Raw genomic sequence first — 19,903 nt, forward strand, 5'->3', positions numbered from 1 at the left:
AGATTCTAGTGGCTAAATCTTGTGAACTGAAACAATAATATATTTATCCAAAATACTGCACTTCATCACTGCCCTTACAGAACACTTCTGAAAACCCGACGCTGTAAAGGAGCTGATAATATCCTAGGTTTATGTAATGCTTCTTTTCCTTATTATCATTTCTTTGCAAGCTTCTTAAACATGCTCAAACAGGTGATGTATGTTTTCCCTGTCAGCTCTCCTCCCTAACTAAATAATTTACTTTCTAATGTAATAAATGCCGGGCGTAGGCTTCCCAGGATGGATGCTTGAATCTAACATTCCATCAGGCAAGCTTTGATTATAGGGTTTTTAAATTACGAATCTACAAGGCGGATCTGGAACAATACTGTCATGAAACTAATATATTAGTTATCTCGAGGCAAATCTCAGAAAACAAAGTCTAAAAATGTGGTGAATTTATCTCTCTGTTACGGTCAACGTATAATGATTTACTGGTTCTTATTTCGAGATGAAATTGATGCTGGTTTATTATTTCCAAATGTGGGTGTCTAAATATATTAGGACATAGTATATATATAGATATGACAGCAAAAAAGGTTGAATTTTCTGGAGTATTCACTGTATGAAACTACTGTTAAGTTTAAAGAGATCTGAAAATAAGAAACCTCAGTGAACTCAACTGAAGGCTCTGCATGACCACCACTTGGGGAAGTCAGACCACATCTACATAGATGCCTGTGCATGAAAATGTTGGCCCTGGACTCTAGGACGTGCTGTTTCAAGCAAATAAGCCTGTGCCTGTCATCAGCGATAGTTTTGTGATGGTGTGTTAAAACTGACTACTGTTGACAAAAGCAGGACAAAGACTTTATTCTCGATATTAAATCCTATTGTGCGCTTTAAAAGCTGAAAATACTGCAGCAAAAGTCAATGCTGTGGTACAATATATATATTTAATTTCCATCAACTTTAAAATATATATATATATTAATTTTTGTAATTACCACCAACAGCTAGGTGTACTAGAGGTTTACTCAGTGCTGTTCAAGAACTGCTGGAGAATAATAAAACCCTAGTGTACGTATGCAGCTTAACGCTGTGCAATATGTGCATTGCACTTTGCTTGTACAGACAGGTTTTACTGAATATTTAGCAATTCCTCTAACACACCAGGCCAGTGAGTATCATTCTGTCATCAAACTAAAATAGACCTGACATCTTTTCTGGCCTGGAGGGGCAATTGTTACGATTGCTCATCATTACGATTTACATTGCAATATAGTACCACCAGTGGAAACGGGACAGGCTTTGCCTTCCCTTCTTTTATCTTTGGGAGATCTGTAGTTATAAACCGAACCAGATTTTCCCAAATGACTAAGCGCCTTTCATGGCAGTTCTGCCATGGCTCTTCTGTTTTCTAATTTTGGCGGGAAGACGAATATTCCTCAGGGTGTTTCTTGCCTCTAAGCCATGAAGGCATCTGCACAGATGCTTTCTGTGACAAACTAGTCTTTGCTTTGAAGGGATGCTTATTACTAAAGCAAGTTGGTTTTGGCAGAGAATTTCGAAGATTTTTTCCCCTTTCTTTGAAGGAAAAAAGGACAGGTGAAATATTCCTATTTATTTATATTCATGACTATATAAAAGTTATCTGATTCTTCTTCCAGTTTAAAAGACTTATGTTTCAAGCCAGGCAAGTTTTCCAACACGGGTATTTGAAAAGAACCCTAACATATCCAGCGGAGGACCACAAAGATGATACGGGGCCTGGAGCATCTTCCCGATGAGGAAAGGCTGAGAGACCTGGGTCTGTTCAGCCTGGAGAAGAGAAGACTGAGAGCGGATCTCATCAATGTGTATAAATACCTGAGGGGTGGGAGACAGAGGCATTTGGCCAGCCTCTTTTCAGTGGTTTGTGGGGACAGGACAAGGGGCAATGGCCACAAAATGGAGCCCAGGAAGTTCTGTACCAACATGTGAGAGAACTTCTTCACAGTGAGGGTGACGGAGCATTGGAACAGGCTGCCCAGGGTGGTTACGGAGTCTCCTTCTCTGGAGATATCCAAGGCCCATCTGGATGCCTGCCTGGGCAGCCTGCTCTAGGGAACCTGCTTTGGCAGGGGGTTGGACCCGATGATCTCTTGAGGTCCCTTCCAACCCCTACAGTTCTGTGATTCTGTGATATGTATCATGACTACCCTGTTCTATCACTTTTTTTTTTTTTTTTTTTTTTTTTTTTTTAATACAAACATCATTTTTGGACTTTTGCTTTGAAATATGTGTGCAAGGTCAAAAATGTTGTTTCAACCATCTGGTATGCTTAATTGCCTTTGCTGAGCACAACATTGCATAAATCCTGATGAATACAAAATGCAGATAATATAATGGATAATGTAAGATTATATCATACAGTAAAACTGGCTGCACACAGAGAAGGGATGAGGAGCACGTTACCCAGTTTTAAGTGTCAGTGTCAGCAATGGAATTGTGCTTCTGAATTCTGATGTAGAAAAGTTTATGTCAGATGAAATGGAACATGTATTTATAGTCTGAAGTCTTAGGTCTGATTGTCATGCCAAATAAAAATACAACCACTATTTATATTAGTGTTAGAACTAGAACAAAGAGGTTGACAGGTAGGACAAGATGTTTCAGGTTTTTTCTTAACCAGTATAACGTAATAAATGACTGAGAGACAGATGCATTAATCTCTTTAGAGACCTGAGGTTCTTTCCATATTTAGCATGCTGAAAATCCAGTCTTTCTTCCAGTTCTAGATTTTTATTTTTTTTAATGTATATTATGAGAATAACTTGCAGTGTTACTTGGAGCGTTACTTGCAGGAATGAAACCTACATGAGGTATGCAGCACTGAACTTCGGACACCTCAGCAATTAGATGAGTCCACAGTCTTAAAATGTTTCCACTCCTTTTTGCACAGGGAGAATTAGGTATTCAGGAAAGACATTATCTGAGTGTAGCTGAGTAGAACACAGATGCCACATAGTTAGAAAGCTGAGGCATTCTGAAAATCTTTCTTTTCTCACTGCAGTTTTGTCATTGTGTCAACACCAAATATCTTTGTGTTTGCCTCCTGGAAGAGAACTTAGGAGTGAGGTGAGCAGTGAGTTTGGTGATGCAGGTGGATGTCAACACTTACCTTGCCTGGATGGTTTCAGCCCAATTGAACTCATGGTTTATTTCATATGGATTTGTTTTGCTGTCTGCTTTTGCTGCTTTTCAGTGCCTTCCATTTCAAAGTTAATCTTAGTTTAAGTAAGGTGTCAACTTTGAATGGATTTTAACCAGAAATCTGAAAGCTGGCTTTGAATCTGGACGCCAGATGTTAGGTGGTGGCCAGTTAACTCTTCATGATGTGGGAGGGAAGATTTGGCATTGGTCTCTCCTTCCAGGACAGTTTATATGTTTTGAAGTAGACAGTGTCTTGGGTAAAAATCAGCAGAGACACTGGGAGCAGCATCCAAGACTAGGATTTTTCCTTGAACCCACCCAAAGACACACTTCATTGCTGTTGTATGGCCAACTCCTTCTGGCCCTGTTTATTTTGTATCATTAGCTTCATGGCTTCACAACTTCAGTGCAAGACCTGAAGAATTTGTCTCCAGTCTGGAGCTAAGGCACTCTGGAAATATGGCTTTGAAACAAACCAAGGAGAACCAAGTTGTTTTGTTGCTCAGTATTGCCCCCAACCCCTACTATTAAGACACAAAATGCAGCATAAGTTTTTCTACCAGAACTGTGATGGCTGATCTGCTGGCTACTCAACTCAGCGCTCTCAGTAGATTAGGTAGGGTTGATCTAAATTCAGAAAATGGATAAGCTCACTGTGGAGGCTTAAACACAGGACAAGTAGTTCATGAACCCAAGTGAAAAAGATGGTGACATCTTTAGCCTTACACAGAAGTAAAACCTAGGTAGTCTAAAACTTCACTAATAAATTTCAGATGCATGAATACTCAAGTAGGCCAGAATACTGTAGACTGTAGCTGTTGAAACGAGATACCAATATTTTACCTGGCCCTCACCCGAAGTTCCTAAGTCCTTTTGTGGATCTGTACCTATATTCAAAGACATGGTCAGGAGCAAGGAACAGGCCTTCAGAGAGATGTCTTTAAAAAAGCAGACTTAAAGCAGACTTTAATTTTGGTGATACTCAGCCATGGTGCTTGCAGAAATATTATTCTCATCTTTCCCTCTCCTCTCCATTTCCCTCTCAAATTAACAAAGATTAAATCATGTTCTCTATTGTTATGTCATACACCACGGAATGATCTCAATGCAACACCTGATTTGATACCTGTAAATCTCAAATACCAATTTTCTTTGTCTAGTTAGAAAATTGTTTTGTATACAAGAAACAATCTCACACTGAGGTAAACTTTATGAAGAAATCATAACACTGCTTAGTATGTTGCAAATGCTCCTTTAGAGTAACTTGCCCTGACTCATGGCAGATCTTTTGGATGACTGGTTCCTCATAAAATTTGGTAACTGGGTCCCAGCAGGAAGGTGCGCAGCACTGCACTTATCTTCCTGGTGATGCAGTACATCCAACCAGTCCCCCAGATGCTCCCCAGTACAGGCTCAGCATCTGTCTGGTGGTGGCCACGGAGACAAAACTGTGGGAACCGACGTTGCAGATCAGAGTCAGTGTGAAAAAGGATATGTAAATACAATGCATAACTAAGAATGTCTGCTAGTGCATAAGTGTCTTCGGTTTCACAGCTTAAATCCTATTTAAATTCTTGCATTGTAAGAGGGTGATTTTGTCCATCCGGTACAGTTATAGATCTTCCCTTAAAGGCTTTTTCCTGTGGCAGCTGCATACTGAGTCTCTGTCATCAGGCTGAGGTACAAGATCCATTCCATCCCGTATTTCAGGTTTGCTGGCTTGGCGTTCGGCATATTTCTGAAATATGTAAACAACATTTAAGAATGCTGAAAGCACCAAGGTATAATTCATGAAACAGAATTTCCCTCCTCCCTTCCACTTACCAGCTTCCCTTTATCCAGGCTCCTTATGTCATTGTTTACAACCTGTTTACAAGATGTCTTTATAACACGCCTAGTAATAGGCTACATTGCCTCTGAAAGCCTCCTTTAATGTTTTCCCATGTGCTATGATTAATGTCAATCTGAATATTGTCATTATTTGTGCCTCTAACCACGTTATGCAGATAATAATGTCATTTTGGTACACTGAGCTATGTCAAACTTTGTGTCAACCTGTGACTGCTGAGGCCAAGCTCTACCTCTGTACAGCAAGGGAGGAAAAAGAAACGAGTACTTTCAGAGAACAGCAGCTCAAGTTTCACTAGAGACTTGCATCTCCTAGGGAAGCAATGACTATTTGGCCTGCGTCACCCTTCCCCACTCTGCAAACTGTATTTCCAGAATTTCTTTTCCAGGTATTCATTGTTACGTAAATACAGCAGAGTAGCTAATGAGTGGATAAATATGAAGGGAAAAATAAAGTAAGTTGTGTGCATATGATCTCCTACCACTATGTCATATACCAAGTGACACCAAGAACAGGCCTGACTGTGGGGCTGGGGGAAAAAAAGATATAAATCTCTCATTCTGTAAAGCAACTGTTATGTCAGGCTGCCTCTCTAATGATGAAACAAGTTTTAGCAAAGATCTTTACACTGATCTCCTGTGAATAATATAAACGTCTGCTACTGATGTAAGGACTGAGTATGAAACGTGTAGCATCAGTAGCTGTAGCAGTTGAGGAAAAGTAATAAAATGCTTTATTGTACTAACCTGCAGCACTTTGTAATAGTAGCAGTAAAGCCTGTGAGGTTGAAGTAATTCTCTTGCCATTAACTGTCCTTCTCTAGCAATTTTTTGTGCTTCTTCATCATTTTCCTGGAAAATTGAGAGGAGACAGGAATGAATAGCAGAGCAATCAGCGAGTTACTTGAACCCTTGCTGGCCTAAGTATGTTTATCAAAGGGGCTATTCAAATTTGAACTTTTACAATTGCTGGTACGCTGCAAAGGCACACTGTTTAAATTTCAATTTTTTTTTTTTGAAATACTGGATTGCTTTTGTGGTTTCAGTTAGTAGCTCAGGGCTATCAGTAACAGCTTTCACGGGTAACTGTACAATTTCAAAAACTAAGTATTGTTACTCCACTGTTTTGGCCACGTCAAAGCCTCTTCAAAAGCAGCCCTGACAACTCCCACACATACTTAGTTACACAGAAGACAGAGCTGCAGCTGTTGTCCTTTTCTATGCAATGCAACCCAGTGTTTTCCTTTTGAAAATAACTGATTGACATTTAAAAGTTGTATAGGTAATGCCAGCATGAGCACGTGAATTCATGTACTTACTCAAAATTTTTAGGTCTGTATCTCAGAGCTTTTAGTATTCTCATCTGATTCTTTATGAAGAACTACAGTACTGTCAGAACAGAATCTTTTCCTATGTTTTTAAACTTACAGTTAAGCTTAAAACACAAATGGTATTTGCAGTCACACAGCATGCCAGCCTCTCTTATCCTGAGATTATATAGAGCAGTGATTTTTTGTACATTCAGACAGACATGCAATGACTTCTGTTCTAGTCAGGACCTGAAAAAAGTGATAGAATAATTAAGTAGTACCTAGGATTCTGGGCATTTCTTTGAAAATTACCTGCATTAGTCAGTATACTAATGCTCTGACTCATGAAAACACTACTGCACATACCTAAAATTAATTCTCAACTATTTCCCTGAATAGAGATGGTTACTTGAATTAAGGCCTTCCCCTCTAATACAGCAAAATGTACTTCCTTTATCCCAGGATCTCAGCAGAGAGTTTATGCAAAATATGTATGTGGAAATACAAAAAGAGAGCACTAAGATTTTTTTTAAACATTTTTATATAATGAATTTGCAATGGAACTTACCTTAGCCCATTTTATTTTTTCTAGCAAGTCTTCCAAGCTTCTCTTAACTGGAACATAATGCTTCCATGGTTTTAATACAGAATAAAAATGTTCATAGTACTGGGAATCTTGCTTCAGTACTAGGCTGTCACCCAGCATGAGGTATGGAAACCTGTAAGCTGCTACGGTCCCATCAACATTCACTTGGTACTTGTACTACAAATGAAGATAAGAGGGAAAAAACGTGAAACATTTTGAAACAGAATAGCAACACTGATTATATAAAAAATTATTTTCACAGACTATTCATAATTTTTTAATTAGTTTTCAAACCCGTTTTAGTGTCAAGCAGGTGTAGTTTAGTGGTGTTAGGATAACATAGTGGAAAAATTATTTGTTTTCAGCCCAAGACTGACAGCGAAGAAGGTTTGTGTCACATGAAATTCCTGCTGGGCACTATTATCCTAAAGTGTCCTGTGACAGAACAAGGGGTAGAGCTATGAAGAAATCAAAACTAATCTATGCTTCAAAAGAGTAAATTTATTCTCACTGAAAACTATATAGAACAATCTAACACAGTAAACTAAAAGTAACCATGAATACAGTGCTCTGCCAGATACTCTTGGCTTATACAGCATTTCCAATATATTATTCTCTGGAATAGAGCTTCAGCTGCCATTGTTACAATTACTTTTTACAAGACTCTGTCCTCTTTATACCCAAGTTTTGTCCATTGTTTTCATATATTCCCCAAGTAAAAAAAAAAAAAAAAAAAGATGGTGAGCAACCACATTTTTCAATCCCTTAAAAAAGAACTTCCATGAATTCTCTCAAAGGGAATCCATGAAAAATTGTAGTGGCTTTCTTTAATGTGTCACACTACAACTTTGATTATGGGTGGTCTAGCTCCCCATGGACCAGGGTTCACAGTGTAGCATGACTCTTTTGTTTACTGAGTGGAATTAGCAAAATCAAGCCTTGTTATTTTAGTTGGTAAGCACTTGGCAGCAAAATTAATCCAGGATTGTAATCTTCATGCTACCTTAAAGAAGTCAAAGAAGCCCATCAGCGGAACCTTTCCCAGCTCTTTTTCTTTTTCTCTGAAGAAGAAATATCCTGTTATTCCAGCATCAAGTAGTTCTGGATTTTTCCTGGATAACTTGACAAGATAGAGACGTTCTTCTCTGCTGTCTCGACCTCTAAATAAAGCTTGCTCAGTTTTGTTTTCCCAGAATGGGCCTATGAGCATTAAGTGATAAGATAAAAGCGAACAGTCATGAAATATACATGATACCTTTCGTGCAAATAATAGGAACTTGCTATGAAAGTGGTATTACTCTCAGAGACATGGTAAAACAGACGTGATTTCTTATAATTAACCCATAAACACTTATTAATCACAGGGTTTAGACTCCCAGTTCTGCCTTGAATTTTGGGATGAGAAACTGAGCAACTTTTAAAAATAAAAATAGAAAATTGCTTTTGCACTCATCAATTTTACATTCAAATAACCTAAAATATCTTGAAAGTTGTATAAGAAATTGTATTCAAATTATTTATATGAGTAAAATAGTAATTAAAGTAATTCTCTGCCCTTAAAGACTGCCACAATAACGAAACTTTCTTTAGAAAAATCCACTTGTGTTACACAGCAATTTATTCAGGTCTTTGAGAAGTCACTTAATGATAACCTATAAAGGAAAAAAAATGCTATACTGTGTCCTCAGGATACTTAGCTAGAGCCAGAAAGACTTCATCTCTGCTTACTTCTTTCTTTTAAAAATGTTAAATATGTGTCCTTCTTCATCCTTCTGCTGGAAATTTCCTTAATGGACATACCAAGTTGGAGTAGGACCTTAATTGTATCCTAACCGGAAAAGCAGCTGCACTAAACAAGTAAACACAGACTGCTTCAAACTGATAATGTAATTAAGATGGTAAATTTAAAAACAAAGTAATAAAGCAAGGAGAAACTGTCAACTATTCAAGTAAAAAGAAACACCTACTCGCTCAAATTTTACTCCTTAGGTATTGTGCGTGTCACCTGCCTGATCCTATTCATGAATATCCTGGGGGAAAAACACACCTGTCAGTAAAACTGACTCTTCCTTTGAAGCTAGAAAAACCATTCAGAAGATCCCACTATGAGGTATTTCTTATACAAACAATATTTTTTTCAGTTGAAAGAGACTACATCATAGTTCCAGTTTGCTACTTTCAGGATTCAAATTAATTTTTATGAAAGTGGAACACTGGGCCACATCACTGTCAGAAAAAGGATTACTATTTTATTAGAAGGAGCATATTCAATCCCTTTACTGAGGGGACAGGCCTTCTAATTATATATATATATTTGAAATGTCATGGTAGCTATCTTCTGGATGGTAGCTATCTTCTGAATTTAAGTTAAAATTCACCATTATCGTGAACTGAATTTCTTAAATTTTGGCTCTAACCCTGTATTAAACACCTCCTTTTAGCAGTGTTGAAAGTGTGTAGACTCTGTAAAGACCAAACTGCTTGTATTACGAGCTGTCCTACGGCATTTCATGTGTCCTGTAAACTGTAACACACATTATTTAAATGCAGCTTACTCCAATGGAATGACAATTTCTTTCTTAAAATTCACCATCTCTAACTTACCTGTATTTCCCTGAATAGAAAGGAGATCGTTTGTGACACCACGTAGGGTTTCAAGAGTTGAGTGGGTTACATCATACGTTGGAAGGACTATGTCTCTTGAATCCACAGAGCCACACCATGAAATTATAGGTATAGGGCCAGGCGTATCATTAACTTTTCGATACTCAACTGGCCAATCTCCAACATTAAGATAAAACTCCACATCTGGAAGATGAACCTAAAAGTATACCCAAGAAAGCATAACACAAAGGTAATCATTTGCCATTCTTAAGTGAAGCATAATCCTCAGTTCTCTTATGAAACAACAAACTTACTGAATCAACCTACCTTAGAATCAACAAGCCTACTAATAGATGTTACAGATTTAGCTGATATTAAGATACTGATTTCAAGTTTCTGTCCTGCAAGTAGATCTGAAGGGAACACTTACAGAGGCCAGGAAGCTTGCCAGCTTGAGCTTCAGCTTCTGCAGCTTTTCTACCAATCCCACACATTAAGTCTAGTATGATCCCTAAACAGATACTGTCATCTTAATGGAAAAAAAAAAAATAATATCTCATTGCAGCAACTACAAATCTGGAGATACAACAGTGAATGCAGCACAGCCATATTGGAATAAGACTTAATAGTTTTAAGTAAATGGTCAAAACTGATACCTTTCTTGCCAGTGACAGTAACATCTCATCAGAGAACATTTTGAAGTCTGTGTACTTCCCTAAGGAACGACGGTAGATGCGATTATTGAGAATAGTGTAATGTACAATAGCACCTCTTGTCTGACTGAACTTTGATGGGATTTCTTTAAGCATTCGCTGAAGGTCAATGGTGGGAAAGGAAAGGAAGTCCTTTGTAATCTGAGGTTCTTGGGATGGACAAGAGAGAGTGTTCTGCCAGACCTCAGGGTCTTCCTCAGGACAGTCACAATATTCATGATAAACTGGTCCTGCAGAAAATGAAACACTAAGAGTCAGCATTTGTGATTCTACACCAATCATAATTCCCCAAACACACGGGCATATAAATCTAGAAATTAGAGTGGCTTGACATTTTTTTTCTAAGTTTTCTGAAGTTTCCTGGGAAATCATCAATCTGGGGGAAAGCAATGTAATTGAGAAAACTGCATCATTCTTTTCAGAAATAATAATACGAGATGTGTTGTTACTTGTTGAGGGCAAAATTCATCTGCAAAATGAAGCTCCACTGTTGTGCTACCTGCCAACCACAGAGAATGTTTAGAATTGGTCTAATGTCCATAACTAGTAAAGCACAGGTATTATTTTCAATTTTAGCCTAATTCAGGACTTTGATACAACAGTCTTTAGCTCTGCTATAAGGTACTGTCTGTCATAAATCATCAACTATTCTTACTGTTCTTTTGAAGCAGCAGGCTTAAACAAGAGCCTCTCACAGCACGAGAAAAGCCTTTACGGACTCTACTCAACACAGGTGCTGCCCTGTGCCATATTATCAAGGTTGCTGGTAAATGTACACCAGCAAAAACAAGACAAACTGCTGCCTTGACAACACAGGACAGTTTTATTTCAGTTTGAAAGCATTTCTAAGTTTGTATTTATGATGCTTTACAAAAATAAAACATAACCAAATTCTGGTTAAAAATAACGATGTTATTTTTAAGTGAATACCTGCTTGAAAAAAGTAGAAGTACTAAGCCTCTCTTATTCCTCTTACAAAATCTGAAGAAATCTGCTCCTGTATGCACGAGGGCAGAGGATATATTCAGACACAGGACCTTAAGATCAGAGGCTGTAATCTCCCTGCCTATGTGTCTGCATCCTGTAACTTGGCAATGTACAGGGATTGTCTCTGCTTACTGCTCTGCATGAGGGGAAGTTTGTGATGAGACTGTACGAACAAGAGCAACCGAACCTCTAATCTCCCACCTCTTGCAGTAAATTAGTCCACAGCATTTCTGTAGCTACCATCACACATCACATTAGATCAGAAGAACAACGTACCTTTCAAGATATAAGGAGACTGAGCAACGTGCTTATCGCCATAAAATATCTCAATTTTTAGCCCTTTTTTGACACTGCCATACATCCGATACCGCATGAGAAACGTGCCGTCGTTTCTATCCAAAGGGAGAGGAGTATGAATTCTGGTGATCTCTTTTGGAGAAAGTGCTTTAATTACCACTTTAAACTGTGTTCGTCCTGAAAAGAGGAAAATAAAAACAGATAAAAGCACTTCGAGCTATTAGAATCACATCTATGAATTAAAGGTGAGAGCAAACTCTACTGGATGAAATCCATGGAATTTCATTTAATGCCGCACTGGATTTTTTTTAATTATACCATGTTGGAAAAATTCATTTCCAGCCATGTAGTGCCATCCTAGCAATTTTTCTTGATCATCACATGCCCAATAAATGGAAAATTGTAGACAGTGATAAAAAGTTAATTAATGACTACAACATAGAAAGAAAAGCTAACAATATTTTGAAGCAAAAATTTGCTTTAATCTTCTGTTTTCCTGTTAATGCTTTGGGCAACTAGCATTTCCTCTAGAATAAGAGAGACAGAAAACGAAGTTAAAAAAAAAAAAAAGACAAAAGAACACTTGCCAGCTTGCAGAAAGGCAGTTGCAGCATGCAGCAGTCGGATACAAATTGCTCATCTTTGGGCTGCAGCTGACCGACTTGCACATTTAAGGTTCCAGCTACTGAAAAGCAGGGATAAGAGAGTGATGGTGGAGATGTTTCCTGGTCATCTGCCTGACCTGTACTTTCATCATTAATGCCCTTTGACTTTTTAACTGGGCATGGAACATTTTGTGGACAAGATGAGTGTACATAAACACAAACCTGTTTTATTTCCTTACTTCTGTCACACATGGTCATAGTTAACTTTATCCCTCAAAAAAGAGCTGGACAGTCTTTCTCAGAAATTTGATTGTTTGCAAAGCAAACAAATACAATTAAGCTGACAAGTTCCAGGTAAAATCAATATATTACTACAATCTGAGCATGTCCCAACAGCACTAGAAGCCTGAGATGTTACGCTTGTTTCTGTACAATCTGCATCTTAACATAATTTACACCCACAAATACAAAAACGATAGTGAACGAGCAGTCACGTAATGACATTTTTGTCTTCTTCAGAACACTGGATCTTGAGATCGGATGAAGCCAGTTAAGGTGCAAGTCTCCAGAGCAGGCAGGAACCCAGCTGTGCATTGCCTGCCACCAGATGCCCTGCCCCTTCAGAGTAGTCACCATGAGCGACACAGATCCACCCAGATATTGCTGTCAGAGAGGGTCCCGCTGTAAATAAGCATAGGAGCAGTGTCTGCAAGCAGAAGAATCTCGTGAGGCTGATCACTCCCCTTTTTCTGCTTTATATTCAAATGTACGAACACAAAATGTGGATTATTTGTAATCATCCCTCTGTTTTCTTACCATTCAAAAGTCCTTGCCAGCAAAACACACCAAAAACCAAGTCAGAATATCTTCATTGAAGAGCATACTGAGGAAATAAAATCATTATGAAGTAAGCTTTCAGTCTTTCCTGGAATGTCACTGCAGCTAGCAGCACTCCCACTGCTGAGGAATGTGGAATATTGTGTTTTTGGTAGCTGGCAGATCTGCCATGAAAAGCCCTCATTTATCTGCCCAGCGGGACTTCCAAAAGTGCACTTCTGGCTTCTGAGAAACAGAGGAGTGTTAAGGTTGCTCCAGATATGTGGCGTGTCCTTTTCAGAGGAACGATGAGTGGACACCTCCCTGCTCGCCTAGGTGCTAGGCTGAAGATACGCCAGCAGTGAAGTTATGCAGTGCGAAATTTCCTTGGGCAAGTACCAGTACAGCTCTGTACCAGCCCAGGGTAGCTTTCAGGAATCCCACAATATGCAGATATGCTCCTTTTTTTTTTTCTTTGGGAAATGGTCGGTATGTCAGAGTGACTCCAACGCTCTGAAGCTGTAGCTCTCTAAGGACTTCGAGTACCGGGTGTAGATGCTCTGTGACGAGTGGACAACCCTTGTGTGCTGCAGGAAATAATGGAGCTTTATTCGTGTGCACACTCAATAACTTTATGATGATTTGCTCCTACGTGAATCTGCCTGAATCGTGTAGCCAGATTCCAAACTGTCCATGACTGAGATATCCAGAACTCTTCAGTGGGCAGTCAGGTTCTTTCCAAATATATCCTTCAGCTCTGCTTTGCTCTGTGCAACATTATGTTGCACCAGGCAACACATGATAACAAAAACACAGAATAATGAGAATAACAGATGTTGAGTTTGGAGGGGACTTCTCGAGATCATCTGGCCCAACGCCCCTGCTCAGGCAGGGTCAGCTAGGGCAGGCTGCCCAGCACCGTGCCCAGCTGGGTTCCGAGTATCTCCATGGATGGAGGCTCCACAACCTCTCTGGGATCTGCTCCAATGTTTGATGGCCCACAGTAAAAACAAGAACAAAACCAAGAACTTTTTATTGCATTCAGATGGATTTTGACTGTTCTTCTCGTCTTCAGGAACCTCTCCTGTTTGCCACGATCTTTCAAAGATCATCAAAAGTGGCCTCGCAATAACATCAGCCAGCTCAGAATTTCTAGGTTGAAAGAGACCTCAAGATCATCGAGTCCAACCTCTGACCTAACACTAACAGTCCTCCACTAAACCACATCCCTAAGCTCTACATCTAAACGTCTTTTAAAGACTTCCAGGGATGGTGACTCCACCACTTCCCTGGGCAGCCCATTCCAATGCCTCACAACCCTCTCGGTAAAGAAGTTTTTCCTAACATCCAACCTAAAACTCCCCTGGTGCAACTTTTTGATGTCATTCATATCCCTCACCAGATCCAGTTCCAGATGAGCTTTGGATTCCCTAACCGCATCTCTGCACAATCAGAAAGCATCTCTGTACTCCTCCTCGGTCACCTGCCCTGCCTTCCACCACGTGCACGCTTCAGCAGAAGCTCCCTGTTCATCCGTGCAGGTCTCCTGCCACCCTTGTTCGATTTCCTGCTTGTAGGGATGGATCATTCCTGAGCTAGGAGAGGTGATCCTTGAATATAAGGCAGCTGAGATGGTAACAAGGAAGGACTTCTTCAGAAGACAAAAAAGACTTAATTTTTGTTCTTCCTTTTAGGAAGACGGAATTACACTTCTCTTGGCTTGCACAGGAAATGAATTAATGCTAATTAGGATGACACTGGAAATGCTTCATCCCCTGTACTAAGACTTGGGAGCAGTTTTATTAAATATGAAGGTCAACGTACCCAGGTGTAAAATTTGTTTTACCATGAAAACCTGTCTGGGACAGCATTTTAAGGAAAATAATAATGTTCCTATTCTGAAGAGAGACTAAAATACAGACAGTCAAAATGGGATACTTCAAGAAAACCACCTGGTGAAACTTGCTTTATGTATTTTTTTTTCTCTTGTATAGCTTGCAAACGCAGTATTCCATGCATGGATAAAAAGTGACAAATACAGAGAAGGAAAGGGAGAAAAAGTTAAGAAGGTATTTGTTTATGAAAATTGCTAGAGAAAAACAAAAGAAAACAGACACCCCTTTTCTGAAATGCAAGCAGAAAATGAAAGAGAAGATCTGAAAACAAATTGTTTTTTTTCCCCTCAATGGGGGAAAAAAAACCCTCAATTTCAATAAAATTATTGAAATCATTGCTGGTTGCTTCTTCAGATGGAAACTGGCAGTATAGTCAATAAAGAGGCAGTTGAACAAAATAGGTTCACTTAGCACTTGACAACATGGGTTCCTGTGAATAGCACAGAATTCATATAAAGACATGGGGACACAGTTTAGTGTAGGGGAAAGCCTAGCAGGAAAGAAGAATAAGGGGATCCAAGAATCCAAAGAAAAAAATATGCACTTTATATTAAAAATAAGTTCTGTATTTTCAGTTGTGATTCTTTAATATTTTGATTTTTTTTTTCCTAGGGAAGGAGTGAATTCTGCATCATTTGGCATCTTCCTGAAAAGACGGTCAGAGCTGCAGGCTGTAGGGTGACATTATTGTTTGGTGTGCAATGGTGCACATTAGTGCTGGTAATTAGACTTGATACTCAGAAAACTCATCTGGATTTAAGATCTACTAATTACCCTGTATAAGTGCCATGTTGTGTACTGAGCTACTTGATTGAGATTCTGATCCACACAAAACACAGCTTAATAGCTTAGCACTCATTTTACAAATGGGAAGCCTGAACTGCAGCACTCTGATTGCAGTATTCTTGTTGGTGTGATGGAGATGGTAACATGGAATTATTTAGCTATCCCAGTAGGGATATTTTGAGATGTATTTAGTTTATATTGGAAATAAATACCTCGGTGAATATTATTAATTATAATTCTTACTGCCATTTTACAAGTGGAATCTGAACATTTTAACATTTAAAACCATTTGAGAACTGAAATTTATAGCCTGTGTTTATAGGAATAAATTGAACAGTGCTCGTGCACTGGAATGTGATCAACTGTACCGCTAAGTTGTTAAATGATCCTTGGCACTCTCCTAAATAATTCCTGGCACGGCTCAGGAGCTAGCCTGGGCCGAGCCAGCAGCCGTTCCCCGCGGGCATCCTGCGTGCACCACCTGGGTCCAGAGGCTATAAACGCCACAGAGCGAATGGAGGCCACTCCATGCCAGATGGCATCACGACCTGAAAACTTCCCCAAGGGCGTTTTATTTATTAACATAAACACAGACATACGTGTACGCACTGAGGGCAAAACTAGGTTTGCAGTACCCACTTCCTATCAGCTTATCTGGGAGCATTTAAACTCGCACAGAGAATCCTTCTGAGCTTCACCCCTTTTACCTTTAGCCACCTGTTGCTCCAACCTGAGGATCCTCCCTCTGTGGCTGAAATCGGCCTCCGAGCGGGCAGCAAGGGTGCAGCTGCACTGCTGCAAGCTGCGCTGCAGCCCGGCACAGCATTGCAACAGAGGCTGGAGCAGGTCCAGCACTGAGGCGTGCGGGACTCTGTCTCACATCTCTGCTGGGCAGCTTGCTCATTGCTGTCTTCAGGATGAAATCTGAGGCGCAGAAGTTCTTTTTATCCTAAACTGCAACTATTCGTACAGAGGGTGGGCGACAGGCTGGCGGCAGAAACCAGCAGCCAGGCAGCGCAGCGCGGGGCTGCGGGAGCACAACCCCATGCCCACCCTCAGGAGAAGTGTCCGGGGATGTTTTGTGCTGGCGCTGAATGAACAGGAGGTGAAAACTATTCCCGTTTAACGGGGCAGCAGCAGGATAACGGAGCGCTGCGGGACCGGGATGCGAAGCGAGCTGGATGCGTGCAGAGGGGGAGAGGAGTTCAGGGCAGGGGGCTGAGGGAAGGGGCTGCCAGGGATGGGTGCACAGAGCAGGGAGGGAGGAGGAAGAGGAGAAGGAGAAAGGGGAAAGGGGAAGCAAATGGGGAAAGGGAAGGGGATAGGGGAAAGGGAGGAGCCCCGCTGCCCCCGGGGCAGGGCTTGCAGCCCGCCCCCTGCCCCGGAGCCCGAGCACGGTACCTGGGGGCGAGCGGGTGAAGTTGTGTCCGGCCGCGCTGACCGCCTGGAGGTGGAAGTAGCGCACGGGCAGGGCGAGCCCCGCTTCCAGCCCGGGGCCCCACGCCAGGCTCCGCTCGGGGCTGACGGCGGCCGCCTCGGCGGAGCTCAGCAGCGGCAGAGCGGCGCCCAGCAGCAGCCGCAGCAGCCCGCAGCCCCGGCTCGCCATGGCCCCGCCGAGCCGAGCCGAGCCGAGCCGGGCCGGGCCGGTCCACGGCCTCCTCCGGGCCTGCGCGGCCGGGCGGGCCCCAGCGCCCGCTCCCCGGGGCGGCCGCCGCCCGCTCCCCGCCCCGCGGGGCGGCCCGAGGGGGCCGGGGCCGGGGCTGGAGCCGGGCGCGCCCCGCGCCTCAGGGCGGTGCCGGCCCCCGGCTGCAAACGCCCGGCCCGGGGCTGCCCTGGCGGGGAGCGGGCGGCTCTGAAGCGCCGAAGGTGTTGGTGTGCTGCCAGAGAGCCGGGGGGAATGGCCGCCGGCCCCGTCCTGCTGCTCCGGCCTCGTGTTCTCGGGCCTGAGGTGGTCCTCGTGGGCTGCGAGCGCCCTGCAGGCCAGGCGGCAGCAGAAATAGCCCCCGTGTTTCCCTCCAGCCTGTGCTTCAGCAGTCAGCTGAACAGCTGGCACTGCAATACAGTGCCTGTGTTTCGTGATGTTGCACCAGCTAAACAGCTGGTATTGAATTTAAAGAGAAAAAAAAAAAAAAAGTATTTCTCTTAATCACAACTGCACGAATCAGTCCATATAGAGACTGCTGTGAAATAAAAATGCAAACACAATTTAAAGTTCCCCCTTGTTGATTCCAGGATCTTGCATGTAGGGACCACATTCAAACCAAAGGACAGACCGGGGACCCTGCTGGGACATGGGGGCATCTTGCTCCCTGACGCCGAGCTCGCCTGCCCGTCCCGGGGAGGAGGCAGGGTGCTGAGGAGGCTCAGCCCCATATCCCGGTGCTGAGAAGGCTCAGCCCCATGTCCCAGTGCTGAGGAGGCTCAGCCCCACATCCTGGTGCGGCTCGGGCACGTACCCACAGTCAGGAGCTGGAGCATGCCCTTGGCTTCTACTGTCTGCATCTTGCAGTTGGGTCTTGTCAGGGCTGGAAAGCCCGATGAAGGGGAAGGAAGGGTCACGATGTTGTTCTCTAGAAAATGGAAAGTTTTGCAAAACAAAGTAATTTCATAGATCTAACCTGATGGAAAATGAATACAGAGGGGAAAACCCCAATGATTTGTCTCCTGAAGTTGTATCATTTTTATCACAAGTGCCTTTGTTGCTACTAGGAAGTAGTTCAGGATGACAGTAGACGTGGGGGCTTACAAGGCTGAAAGAAAATTAAATGATGCTTCCATGAAAGCTTGGACTTTTCAGATGCAAAACATTGAGAGCATGAATGAATGCTGCATGTTTTATATATAAATAACATGAACTTCAAGGCTCCATGCATACAGACCATGAAAAACAGGTTCTTTGAAAGGAATCATCAAGTCTGGTTTCCTCCCTGCTTTCGCCTTTAGTCTCCTAAATTCCCTCACCTCAACTTACCACAGATTTCCACCAACATGCCATATATGATACTCCCAACGGGCAAGAGAAAACATGTATAGCGTTAATTTGGAGTTACGTATTTGCTTACTGGCCAACCACTACCTCACTGCCTGCCGCTTTCAGCAAAGTGATCACTGACAGCTGCTTTCTTCTCCCTCTCCACCAGTTTGGAGCACATTTCTGGGCACTGGAAGGAGAAGAAACTGACTGGGAGCAGTCACTGTGGGCTGACCAAGGGCCAAGCGTGCCTGGCCAACCTGGTGGCCTTCTGTGATAAAATGACTGTGGATGAGGGGAGGGCAGCACATGTAATTTAACTTGAATTTAGCACAGACATCAGGGTCTCCCACAACAGTCTTATACACAGGTTGGGATGTTATGGTCTGGATGGGCAGACAACCAGTTGGGTTAAAAACTGGCTGGGTGCTTGGCTGAGCTAAGAAGGTGGTAGTTAATGGCTCGTCTCTACCCAGCGGCTGGTAACGAGGGCAGCGCCACAGGGACCTGGGCTGGGATGAGATGATGGAGTGCTCCATCAGTGAGTCTGCAGGTGACGCCAAACTGGGGGACCAGTTGGTATGCTCAAGGGCAGGCCTGCCATCACGAGGCACCTGGGCGGGCTGGAGGAACCGGCCATGACATTTGACAAAGTCCCACACCTGGGTGTTGGGGAGCAGCAAGGACGAGCTGCTCCCTGGGGGCTGGGGAGCACAAGGCCATGGCCTCCCCGGTGCTTGTCCCCAGGGTCACTTCACCTGGCAAGCTCACGGGGACAGGGCAGTGCTGAGGTCAGGTGGGGACGTCAATCTGAGGAGAGACGGGGTCAGACAGCCCCAGGATGGCTGTAGGGCTTTGGGGACAGGGACTGGCTGAAGCTGGGCTGGCACCACAGACGGCCAGGCTCCACAGGGCTGTGGGGAACTGGAGATCGATACCCCGTGGTGTCACTGTGACAGGGACTGATGGCCCTGGGTGGCCTCAAACATGGTCCTGGCCTGTGGGAAGGGTGAGGGGAGGTCCTGGAGGAGGGGGTCAGGGCCTCCTGGTGCCTGTGGACACCTTGACTGGGAAGGAGACACCCCTGTGCTGGTACAGGCCAGGAGTGACTGACCGGGAGCAGCTCTGGGGGAAGGGCCCTGGGGTCTCAGGGGGTGGTGAGCAGGACATGGGCCAGCAGCGGGTCCTGGCAGCAATGGCTGCCTGGGCTGTGTGAAGAGAGGCTGAGGGAATTGGTTGTGCCCCTCGATCCTGCACTCGGAGCACATCTGGATGTTGCATCCAGTTTTGGGCTCCTCTCAGTGCAAGATC

The 19,903-nt window shown here is 42.9% G+C and overlaps 1 protein-coding gene across 2 annotated transcripts; it reads right to left on the reverse strand.

The window, feature by feature from the left end:
• Nucleotides 1–3,508: 3,508 nt before the first annotated feature.
• Nucleotides 3,509–17,511, reverse strand: POGLUT3 (protein O-glucosyltransferase 3). 2 transcript variants are annotated; one of them, XM_084525397.1, is made up of 8 exons: nucleotides 17,023–17,349; nucleotides 11,499–11,696; nucleotides 10,179–10,465; nucleotides 9,523–9,739; nucleotides 7,922–8,118; nucleotides 6,901–7,095; nucleotides 5,770–5,874; nucleotides 3,509–4,912 (listed from the first exon to the last, which is right to left on the reverse strand). In XM_084525397.1, the coding sequence occupies exons 1-8, from the start codon at nucleotides 17,225–17,227 to the stop codon at nucleotides 4,787–4,789; spliced, it is 1,530 nt and encodes a 509-aa protein (XP_084381523.1). In that variant the 5' UTR covers nucleotides 17,228–17,349; the 3' UTR covers nucleotides 3,509–4,786. The 2 variants fall into 2 exon arrangements, 1 of the variants encoding a protein (XP_084381523.1); XR_014694817.1 differs by lacking the exon at nucleotides 3,509–4,912 and adding an exon at nucleotides 6,451–6,581 and having other exon boundaries at nucleotides 17,023–17,511.
• Between the last annotated feature and the right edge of the window lie 2,392 nt (nucleotides 17,512–19,903).

This window comes from Aythya ferina (assembly GCF_964211825.1).
Source record: "Aythya ferina genome assembly, chromosome: 1".
NCBI lineage: Eukaryota > Metazoa > Chordata > Aves > Anseriformes > Anatidae > Aythya > Aythya ferina.